Source organism: Stegodyphus dumicola, chromosome 2 (assembly GCF_044657685.1).
Source record: "Stegodyphus dumicola isolate Sdum_Otavi_A_Nest chromosome 2, ASM4465768v1".
Lineage (NCBI taxonomy): Eukaryota > Metazoa > Arthropoda > Arachnida > Araneae > Eresidae > Stegodyphus > Stegodyphus dumicola.
Genome location: NC_140769.1, coordinates 107,512,383 through 107,524,939, shown reverse-complemented (window position 1 = coordinate 107,524,939; position 12,557 = coordinate 107,512,383). Strand labels below are relative to the sequence as shown.

The window sequence follows — 12,557 nt, the reverse complement described above, 5'->3', positions numbered from 1 at the left end:
ATTCGTTGGGGGTTTCATTACAAGGAGAGTTCCATGAGTTAAGTCCACGCTTCGAGAAGTGAAATTTCGCCTGGTAAATACCATTTCACGTTTTGCACCTAAACTGATGATAGGTATATCACTTTCAGGTTCGAGACAAGTTTCATTGTCTTTATGCGTCGAAATTTTCGCCACTCCGTCAGGATAATAGTTCAATAAAGCAAAATTATATTTTTTTGCCAGTTATCGTTTCAACATAATCTTTTACATTTAGAAGAGTTTGAGTCCATGGTTCTGCACAAATGCTCGTTCCAGAGAATTCGTAACTAAGTCCTTCATCACCAAAACCGAGTACTTTTCTTCGTGGAACATACTGAGTCCCATTAATTTCAAAACTAATATTTTTAAAATCATAATTTGATAGTTCATCTAGCAAAATATCAGCTTCATTTCGTGAATAAAATTCTTCGTATAATTCCACATTTAACTCTGTATCACATATATTCCTCATATTCGCTTTTGAATCTAACGACAATTCTGAATGATATAGAAATACGTAGCATTCTTAAATAGCAAAAATTATCTAAAACATACATTAACGAAATGATTTCATCAACACTTATCGTAATACATTCTTGTCATGTCTTGTTTGTGAAGCCAGTCTTTCCGGCGTCATATGTGTAAAAATAATCATGATAGGATAGTGGGAAAGAGTTATAGTGTCCTAATGTTGTTATTCTGAACCTCGATATTACATATATGCATAAGGAGAATCTTAAAAGCATCATCCACTTATCATGATAGAGTAATGGAAAATTTCTAAAACTCTGATAATCATACGCGAAAGAATGTATTATCTTAAGGTTGTTGTTGCTATTCCAAGTTTGACAGTACATACAGAAGTGAAGGAAGATCCTTGATAAGCGCTGTAGACTTCACGTTATCATGATAACGTGCAGCGAATCTGAATGTATCCCGTCAGCTTAGTGGTTAAAATCTTCAAACTACTGAGCTGGTGAGATATTTTGTTTGAGAGTTCAATTCTATATTTTGAATCATACAACATTTTTTAAATAAAAGAAACTTCTAAATAAATTATTTTCTTTTTTCGTCCCTAGAGGACGCCATAAGCAATTCCTAAATACATTATTTTCTTTTTTCGTTCCCTAGAGGACGCCATGACTCTGTTGCCAATTTAAAAAAACTAACTTTAAATGAAAAGCAGGAGGTCTACAACTCAACCAGCAATCTAAAAACAACTCAACTCCACTCGAAACCACGCCTCCTAGTGTGATGACGTTGCCTTTGGCCCCGCCCTCTGTGATGTCATTGACCACGCCCCCTGACCCACTGACCCACCTGTTGCAGAACTGTCATTTTCTATCTACTCTTATTTTACATTCTCAAACGCTGTCAACCGCAACTACGGAAGAATACCACTCAGCAGGATATACATATAAATTATAACAACTGAATTTCATTACTTGACGTGTACCTTTTCTTTCTTCTTTTCCTGTATACTACCGATCCTTTCTCTTTGCTTCTTAACTTTGTCTCTTTTTATACATTTAAATCTGAATTTTTATATGTTTAATCTGCACTTAGAGCTTCTATTTAAGACATATCTCCACCAGGCAAATAAATAGTTTCGAAATCCGGATTAGTGGAGAATAAATCTGACACGGTGAAACTGCAATTGAACGTAATCTTAGCATAAAACAGATATTATCATCTTCGGAAAACTAAAATTCGTGATAACTCTATTTTAAGCCTTTTCTTTTCTTTTCTTTTTTTTTTTTTTTTAGTCCAAAGGGCCTTTTGTCCCTGAAGGACTATTGTTTTCGTTTTGCGATTTTGCGTCGGACTCCTATAAACGTCAGTTCACTTTTCAAACTGTTGCCACAAAATGTTAGAGTCCTGCATTATATTTGAAGAAATTAAATAATGAAAAATCTGCATAAATGATTGTCTATTTCTCGCATTGTGATAAAACAATGGTACATAGAGCCATCGAATTTTGAATGACGAAATCCTACTGCGAATATGGGCATCTGAAATCCCAAATTTGGAATTTGTTTTATTATAGATTTTATATTTTGTAAAACTTTAACGAATTTTTGATTTACAAACTCAATGCTTTAAAAGCGAGAAATGGCAACGTTATATAGAAAAAAAAAATACTTTTATCTCCAGCTCGCGAGACTGTGTATATCGGAAATTCTAAAGATATGCTTAATTTAACATTATTTTGCGATATTGCTCTTGAACTGAATTTTATGGTTTAAGTGCAAAGAACATGATATTTAATAAATAAAGGTAACACTCAAAACGTTAAAAAAACGCCCCTTTGGACGTAATTTAAAATCTGAAAAATATCAGTTTTTTTTTTGTTGTTGTTGTTTGTTTGTTTTTTAAGTAATTATTTAGTTTGCAAGTTGTTTTAGAAATCTTAAGCTGGCTTAACGTTTACTTTGAACAGAAACTGTTTTAGGTTGTTGGAAATAATAATAATTGGAAAGTGAAGTGTAATTTTGGAAAGGGGGGAAAAAGTGATAAAAATAAATGTTTTAATTTTTAACTTTGGCTCTTCCGTACACAAACATAATTTCTTCTCACGTGAGTTGTAGAAACTGACAATTAAAAAAAGGTGCTGGGATGAGTATCGTTGTTAAAAGTTAATTCGACATCTTTAAAATCGCTTTCTGAAACACTTCGTAAAATATAATATGTGTGATATAAATAATCATACTTCACAGCATATACTATGTGTATATGAATGTATATGAGTAACGACGATACAGAAAAAAAGAATAGAAAAAAGCAAAGATTACGAAAAAAACAAGAGAAAAACAAAACAAAACAAAAAAATAATTTACTGAATATACCGAAATTTTACTTATATAATTTAAAAGACAATGCATGGCAAGTGTTAGGGAGTTAAAAAGGGAAACAAGCTATTTAGACCATTAAAATAAGTAAATTTTAATTTACAACATGATTTTGCCTCACTACTAAGCATTGAAAAAGGAATAATTCATCTTAAATGCGAAAAAAAGGCTTTCTGGTCATTTAAATGTTTGCTAGAAAACTAGCAAAATATTTTTACAAATTCCTGTAATATTAATCTTATAAAGTACTGTTTTTAATTTACTAGAGGGCTTTGGCCAAAGCAAAACTTATAAGTTCTATGTACAACTTAAAAGAAAATGTATAGAAAATTTCAGTATGAATGAAATCCGTTCAGTCTTTCCATGCAACAATGAATTCATAAATAATATTTTTGTTGCCAAACCAGGAAGCAAAAAACTTTTGATACTTTAGGTTAATACTTATACGTATGACGTCATAATTTAAATTTAATCTAATATAACACCTTTTTCTCAATATCAATAAAAGAATGAACGCAACAATAACATATCGTATCAGTTATACTAACTTGAAACAAAAAAATTGTCAATTGCAGCTATTTATTTAAAATACTGAAATTAACGAAATATTTTCGACATGCAATGGCGTCACGTGCAATCGCGTACTTTCTTCAACATCAGAATATGACTTTTACAAATTTTTTATTAATAAACTCTACGATTTGAAAGGGAACAGTGGCAACACTTTAAAGATTTTTTATCTCTAGCGTACGAGACTGTTGCCACTCGGAAAAATGAGGGCAAAAATGAGCGTTTTCAGAGTTTTTCATTAATTTCTCGGCTGATTAAAGTCATACGAAGATAAGAATGGTCGAAATGGCTTCCCACGAATTTTTCGAATCCTTTCTCGAAACTTAACTCCCCGCCGTTGTTGGTGGAGGTGATGTCACAAACAAACAGACAGAAGCGTACAGATTTTAATAATATGCATTTTACAATTACTTAATTTTACCATTACTTATTATTATGAATTTTTCCTGGAAAATATCAATTACTTTTTTTATAAATTCTATATATTAATTTTTAATAAACAAGTTATGAACTAAAATAAATAACTCATTGCAGGAAAATAATTGGAGTAACAAGAAAAGCAAAACGGGTTATTTCTTTTTCGCCCGTTTGAAATAACAAACAGAAATCTTTTAATTCTTTAATTCTTTATATTTATTTTCGTGTTTTATTTATTTCCATATTTATCATTTATGAAATAAATAATTTCCAAATTCTGTTCGGTTTATCTTTTAGTATTGCCAATGTTTTGTGCTCATAATATTGATAAATTGATAAAAGGTCGATCTTGATGATGCGTATTTTCATGTCTGGGTTCTATACAGCTGCTTAATATAAATTTAACAAGTGAAAGCGTTCTGAAAAGTGTAAAATTAGTTATATTGCGCACAAGATAAGATATGCAACCCGATAATAACACTTCATGCTAGCGTGAACACTTTTCGAGGTCATCTGTAATCTACAGTGTATAAAGTTTCAAAATCCTCAACTTAAGATACTCCTGCTCTTTAAAATGTGAAGTACAGCACTCAAGAAAACCACAGAACAAATAGCGCTATGAAGTAAGTAAAACACCTTTGTTTAAAATTTATGGTAAATCTGGTTGTTTTACAAGCTGAGTCTGATGATGAGCTTGAAAATATTTATAAAATGTTTAAACCTTAAAAAACGTTTTTGTTATTAATATAAAATCGCTTTGATCTTCTTACTTTCTTCCTCATATTTTCATTAATATGGATTTCCAGTGTAATTTTTAGTAGCATATATTTAAAAATTATTAGTATTTGAATTCTGAAAAGTCCGTTTAAACCTGTTGCGTTCACGAAGATCACAAATTAAGTCAAGAATGATACAGTTTAATTCTTCGTCTTTCGACATAACAGTGTTCGTTCTGTTTTGCATACGTGAAGATGGATTATGAATACAGTAACATATGTGACTATGGAACCCAATGCAAACAGCCAGTCCTTGACCTACAGCGAAACAAATGGTGACCATGTTGATCACTATGATTTTACGCCATCGAAGCAATAGCTTCAAGTAGCCTTCGACGGCATACACCTGGGATTCATAACGCTTATGATTAGGTTTCTTTGATTTAAGGGCACTGACGACTACTGCATTTCCTCACTCCAGTCGGCTTCTACTGCCACTAGCATCTTCTGCTGAGTCCATCATATCAGCATTCGGCAACCGACAATTTGCTAGGCTTCCACCAGAGATTAAATACATGTTCCCTGCGTCTCTACTGCAGAATCTATGAAGAGGTAGAGATTTCAAACACTCCTTCGTAGCACTGAAAATAGAATAAAATAGCAAAACACAATCATTAGTTAAGAATTCAAAACCGAATAGATTCCTACATTTGCTATGTTTGTCCCTGCCAAAGGTTTTTGACAAAATATTGGCGCGCATTTCTGATGTAGACGCGTATTTAACAATGATTTTTTTTGTTTTTTTCCATTGGCGGTCTCTAGCCGTTATACGCATTGGCCACTACTAAGTCCAGAAGCAGTGTTCTCTTTATTATGGAGGCACATAATTGCTGAGTCGCCGTTGCCTCTATTGTAAAGGGACGGATAGAATACATCCATTGCTTTTCCGGGCTTCGAACCCGGGCACAACGGTCTGGCAGTTAGAGGCACTAACCACTTTACCGTCTGGACGGCTGCATATTTAACATAGATTGCTTTCTCGCTATACAACGCATTAATGTAATAAAACGAGTATCAGTATGTTTTATTCTAGAATGACAAACTGTATTCTTTACTAAATGCTGCGCTTTACTAAATGCTTACTAAATGCTTGGTTCTACTATTAAAAAAAAAAAAAAACTTTCCCAGTAGTAAAGTGTATCATCTTTTGAAGATTCCGTAACGCTATGTATTCTGCTTTAGTGCTTAATAACGCTGTAGTTTATTACTTGCGCTATTCCCAAGAAATCGGACAACCTGCTGTACAAAATAGCCACTAAACAATATTATATCGAGAATATTTTCGGCCCAATCTGCGTTCGACAAACATTAAGAGATTCATTTGGTTTACAATATTTATTTTCATGTTTAATGTGAATTTAACCGTTTGAGTCTCATGGGATATTGAAAAAACATTGTCGAAGAATCCGAAACAGCGCAACCGCGTTTTCTCTAAATGAGTACTAAACGACCCAAGCAACGCGATAGCACTTGTTTTATTTTATGTCGAGAAATATAGTTCGACCGTCTCAGACGCAACCTTGGCTGGCATTCTGCCAAAACACGTAGACTCGTCCAAAAGGGGTGTTATTATTTGCTGCGAACGTAAAAGGTCACGTGTAGATGTCCGGAAAGAGGGAATTTATATGCTCGAGGGAAAGAAAGTCCCCATCCTTCCATCCTATTTTGAGAATAATTCGGTCCGAATGGCGCAATCGTGATTGCGCTCATGGTCGCGAATGAGGCAGTCGAACTATACCAAAGCGGCGCGATAGCGCTTTGTTTATTTTACATCGATAAATCCCAAGAGTAACAGCGCTGATTTTATTTGTTAGGTAACGCGATTCTTGTTTTTTTCTCATCGCTCCGTCGCATTTATTTCAGTTTGCAAAGCCCCCCTCCGATCGGACGTATTCTTGCGTAAGAGTTTCTCATATTAGACTAGAAGAGAAACACGCTAATGTGACAATCAAAAACGTAAAAACAACCTTGTATTTAGCGTAAGTATATTGAAACACTCAATCGATTTCGAGGGCAGCTAAAGGTCCCTCCTCATCAGGAGAAAGAAATACCTAGAAAGAAAAAAAATAAAGGGGAATGAGTCTCAGAAACACGTGGTCCTTATCAGCACTGCACGTGGTTATAACCGAATTTTTAATCAGAGTTACATTGGCCGCCTACTTTTACTGAGCCAGGCTATCTGATCGAACATGTAACCCAAAGGACAAGAAAAATTAGCTAAGTTAAAAATAGGGAGCGAGGGGCAACTGCACCTTCACGCTCAAAATCTGAACTTCGAATAATGGAAAACAACCACTGAACGGATTTTTCTACCCTCTGGTAGTACCAAACGCGAGGAGGTAACGCCATCTATCGGCAAAAATAACTGAATTAAGATAATAGAATTTTAAAGGCATTAGGAAGGACTGGATTGGACTTAAAATCATTAACTAAACATGCTAAATCTTTGTGAATATGAAAAGCCTCAAGACAATCAAATTCACCTACGGAAGAAGCCTTTTGGATGATTTTTGCAGACCCAAAGTCAAAATTATGGTTAAATGTCCAACTATGATACGCTATTGAAGACTTGTTAATTTCGCCTTTTCTGACATAAGATTCATGTTCCTGGATACGAAACTTCAACGCTCTTTTTGTTTGGCCAATATATCTTAAACCACACTGACACGATATACTATAGATTCCCCAAGAATTCAAGACAGAAACGCAATCTTTTAGAATCGAAGGGTGAATTTTATTAATAGGGAAGAAACCGACTTGAAAATTAAATTTCTGGAGAATCCGTGCAATTTTATAGCTAACAGAAGATAAAATGGAAGCACGACAAGGTCGTTAATATTATTTCTAACAGTGGAATGTCTTCTTTGATGGGAATCTGGAAATTTTTTAACGGCTTTATCAATAATCACGGGAGAAAATCCACGGTCAATTGCACCTGCTCTCAAATAATTAAGTTCATTGGTAAGCAAAGATTCAGAGGAACAAACTTTAAGCGCGCGGAATACATAATAGTAAAGAAGCCATTTTTTGCTTAACAGGGTGGCATGACTTGGCATGGGGTGGTAAACAAACTGCAAAGGGTTTACGGTACACAGTAGTCCTAAAATCAGTTTCATTGCGGATTATAAGAATATCAAGGATGGGGAGGGAATTGTTGGATTCAATTTCAAGAGTGAATTGGATGGCTGGATCAATTGAATTCATAATAGATAGAATCTCAGATAAATCCTCTTTATAACGGTCAAAAAGTGCGAAAGTGTCGTCAACATACCGAATCAAAAGAAGAAAAGATAGTTTATCAAATAATTTCATCTCAAAATAGTGCATATAAATGTCAGCAAGTGCCGGACTGAGAGGATTACCCATAGCCAATCCTTCAACTTGACGAAAATATGCATTTTGGAAAACAAAGTGGGTTTGACTCAGAGAGACTTTAGTAAGTGAAACCAACTCATTAATTTCAGTATGTGTGAAGTGAAATTCCCGAAGCCCAGTTTAATTTTTTCCTAATGCCTTTAAAATTCTACTATCTTAATTCAGTTATTTTTGCCGATAGATGGCGTTACCTCCTCGCGTTTGCTACTACCAGAGGGTAGAAAAATCCGTTCAGTGGTTGCTTTCCATTATTCGAAGTTCAGATTTTGAGCGTGAAGGTGCAGTTGCCCCTCGCTCCCTATTTTTAACTTCGCTAATTTTTCTTGGCCTTTGGGTTACATGTTTGATCAGATAGCCTGGCTCAGTAAAAGTAAGCGGCCAGTGTAACTCTGATTAAAAATCCGGTTATAACCACATGCAGTGCTGATAAGGACCACGTGTTTCTGAGACTCCTTCCCCTTTATTTTTCTTCATCTAGGTATTTCTTTCTCCTGATGAGAAGGGACCTTTAGCTGCCCTCGAAATCGATTGAGTGTTTCAATATACTTACGCTAAATACAAGGTTGTTTTTACGATTTTGATTGTTTCTAATATTGTCTACAATGTTCGAGATGTACTGGTTTTTCTCAACATAAAATCTTAACAGACTTGAGACTCAAACGGTTAAGATATTACAACATATTTTTTGCTCGAATCGAGTGAAAATGTTTTGAATTCCTGTTAAACAGATTAAGTCTACTAACAGAATTTGCAATGTCAGGTCATGTAGATATAGCTAATGAATCAAAGTTTCAGTTAAAGACTGATACTTATTTTTGTCTGCAGTTCCATTTTCTTTTTAGACGTTTGAAAATTCGCAAAGATATTTTCTTCCTCCTTTCCGTATGTCTTCGTGGTATAACTAGAAGCACTCTTGACGCGTATTCGCGAGGTTTGGAGTTCGATTGAAGGCCGTTCGGATTTCTTCAGTTTCCTGAAATCGAAAGAACTAATAACACTGCAAGTTTAATATTAGGGTCTAACGGTGTTGATACGAGTTCAGATTCCTGATATCGTATTTGATACCGTTACTGCACTATAGATGCTGCTGCAAGGTACGCAATCTGCCTTCCACGGCGCGCGCATGCATGATTCGATACGCGTGGCGGATATTTTGGACATCTTCCTGTATAACAATATGCAAATATCAATGCTCTGCACCATATATGAAGTCATACTTTTCTTTTGGATTTATTTCGAAAACTTTGGACCATACAAATATTAGATCTTTTGGAAATTTTTTGTGTATTCCAATCGAGGAATCTGGCTGTGCAGAGTTGGAGAGGTCTTGATGGGGCATCCTGTTGTAGAGTTCCTAATGCTAAGTTACTGTTGGAAGTGAAGAATCTTAAGAACTGATAAGCGCATGATCGCTTGAGTTCGTGTTATAGGAAACAACAAGATAGAAGGGTAAACTAGCCCTTTATTATTCCAACTAAAGTTGAACCAAACGCCGTCTTGGAGTGTACAATAAAGCCGACACTTGGGCTTTGAACTTAAAAGACTAAGAATAATAATAAACTAATCTAAACTTAAGAGGTATAGTCAAAGCTATCAAAATTCTAACAGATTTGGCCCCTTAACGTTAATAGACTGCGAAGCTATTAAGGCCCTAAAGTACGGCCGAGCGTAATAATAGCTTACGAGAGAGTAGCCTAAAAAGGCTACCGCGCGCAGCCAGAATACCTGGTATCTCTCTCTCTAAGACCGAAGAACTTCGCGGTTAAATATCGCTCTTCCTCAGTATGTATTCAGACGTGATTCTAAAACTACGTTTTGGCCGGAAGTAGTAAGTTGAAGTTAAGAACCGACAGGAAAGGAACTTTAACTCAAAATTTAACTGTTAATAAAATTAACATAATCCTTACACTGTTATGAGTTAATGAGAAATTCCAGAAATATGAACATGGATTTTTACAGGAAATGTAAGCTTTAAAATTCTGAATTTAAAAAAAAAAAAAAAACTGAAATTTAATGTTTCATTGTTTGTATTTTTTATACTTGTTATTTGTATTTTGCGTGTATTTTTAATGCAGAGAATTTAATGTTGTTCGGATTTAATTTGCAATTTTAAAATTTGAAAGTCCGATAATCCGATGTCCTGCAATTTAACATAAAATTACTATTATAATATTAAATTAAAATCATTAAATTATTAATATTAAAATTATACGTAGACACACAGATATATAGATATATAATAATATTATATTTTCATTCAATACTTCGTCGCCTTTTTCAAAATTTCAAAATTTGTTTGTAAAGCTACCGTAAATGATATAACATAACAGTGCTGGAAACGGATTTTAAAAGCAAAGTTGAATAGCACTAATGTTTATAATTTTTTTCGATTATCATTGTGCCCTTATATATAACGTCAAATATTTTTTATAAATATTGATACTTTGCTTTTAAAAATAAGAAATCACTGAAACAAAATAGTCTTGAAGTGATAACCCTGTTCGAAAAATTTTACATTACTTTCTTGAGGACTTTTTTAAAAAGTCAAATCAATAACAGTTTTGATGCCATAATATATTTGAAAGAGTATATTGATTAGAAATGTTAATGAATTTTTAACCATTTTTCTTTCACGCAAAACTTTTCCATGCACGATAAAGTGGTTTTGATACATTATATCAAATTTTCAAAATATTCATACTCCTGAGGAATGTATGAAAATTAGCCGTGATGCTAAACAGTTAATACAAAAAGGGAATTAAATAAGCCATCAAACTAGAGGACTCTCTAAAAAAATGCAATATATGCCCTAAATGCTCTAAAAGCTTGTTTTTAAAAAGCTCGCAGAATTATTATATTTGGCAGAGGAAAAAAAATTAATAATTTATCTTAGGTAATTTGAAATGTTCACGCTTTCCTTAATTAACTTTTATAGCTAATAGAGAAAAAATATTTTCATTTTAATGAATTACTTGAATTATAAGTGATATTTAATTTAGTATCTAATATAATAATATACATTATAAAGGATATTTTATTAAGTGCATTTAGTAATTTACATTATAAGTGATATTTAATTTAGTAATTAATATTGTTTACATTATTCAATGATATTTAATTGAGTCTGGGTCTGGTAGACCGTGATGTATTTGTCTGTTCATGACAACTATGAATTCAACGTGTTCTATTCAAACACATCTTTCACACTTTATGCTGTGGTTATTTAAGAGCATGGGTAAGCAAATTAACAAATTAAAAATTGACAATATTTATCAAAAATTCAATTTCAGTGAAACTATCTCGGAGGCATCATAGAATGGATTACGATAAAATGCAATTTTATGTAACAAAAACAACACACGGTAAAGAGCTAAATGTCGAAGATGTCAGTAATAAGCAACACAAATCTGCATAATGTGAGTACAGAGCAATTGTTTCGAAGTTCGAATTAGAACCTCTTTCTTCAGCTGCAGGATTGAAAAATGAAGAAAAAGGGTGAGGTGCGTATGAGAGAACAATATGCATAAATTCGTGAATGTTCTGGCTAAATGACGAGAACAACACTACTAAGCAAATTAGTAACTAAGTCTTGAAGAGCTGATTGCAAAGAGGGATTAGAAATGGAATCGTAAATATCATTAAAGAAAAAATTTAAATCTATCAGATTTTATATTATGATCAAAATTATAAACGTTTTGTGTGTTACCTTTATTTATTAAATATCATGTTCCTCGCACTTAAACCACATAAAATTAAATTCAATAGCAATATTACAAAATATTTAAAAACAGCCTATCTTTAGAATTCCCAATAGACAGTCTCGCGTGCTGGAGATAAAAATGCTTTTCTTTTTTTTTTTTTTTTTTTTTTTTTTTTTATGTACAGTATTGCCATTGCTGGCTTTGAAATCGTTGAGTTTTCTAATCAAAAATTTGTTAAAGTTTTACAAAATGTGAAATAGATAATAAAACAAATTCGAAACTCAAAATTCGGGCTTCCAGGTGCCCATGTTCGGGTGGAGGATTACGTTATTCAAAATTTGATGGCTCTAAGTGCCATCGTTTTTCACAACGCGAGGAACATATCTACATTCATGCGCATTCTCCTTTATTTAATTTCTTTTAAAATAATATAGGGCAAGAATGTTTGGTTGCAACAATTTGAAAAGTGATTCAGCCTTTTACAGTGATTCAAAGCAAAATCCAGTTTCGAGACTAATAGCCCTTCTGAGTCAACGCTCCTTTGTGCTAATAGTGGTTACAAAACAGCGGCGGGAATTTGCAACAAAAGCCCCCCCCCCTTTTTTTTGGAAAAAGTTGCAGTTTGGCTGCAAAAAAAAACAAAAACAAAAAACAGAAAAAAGGGGAATTTTTTTTTTAATCATAATGAGAAACAAAACAATTGGTGGGAAATGTCAAGGTACTCCTTGTTTGAATATTAGACCACTATGGCAAGGAATTTTGTAAAAATACTCAGGAGTTCATACCTGAAATTATATTAATTCCTAGATTACATATAGTATTCGTCACGTGGCATAGTATCAATAGTATTT

The 12,557-nt window shown here is 33.4% G+C and overlaps 1 protein-coding gene and 1 long non-coding RNA gene across 2 annotated transcripts in view; one reads left to right on the top strand and one right to left on the bottom strand.

Annotated features, from left to right (window-relative positions):
- Window positions 1-3,142: 3,142 nt before the first annotated feature.
- Window positions 3,143-12,557, bottom strand: part of LOC146998542 (uncharacterized) — a 230,620-nt gene continuing 221,205 nt past the window's right edge. Inside the window, exon 3 of the long non-coding RNA XR_015039521.1 lies at window positions 3,143-5,211. This is a non-coding gene — a long non-coding RNA (uncharacterized LOC146998542). The remainder of the gene's footprint in view (window positions 5,212-12,557) is intronic.
- Window positions 4,366-12,557, top strand: part of LOC118186334 (putative phosphatidate phosphatase) — a 203,410-nt gene continuing 195,218 nt past the window's right edge. The window contains exon 1 of the mRNA XM_085811013.1: window positions 4,366-4,477. Coding sequence (XP_085667139.1) covers window positions 4,473-4,477 — 5 coding nt within the window. The 5' untranslated portion in view covers window positions 4,366-4,472. The remainder of the gene's footprint in view (window positions 4,478-12,557) is intronic.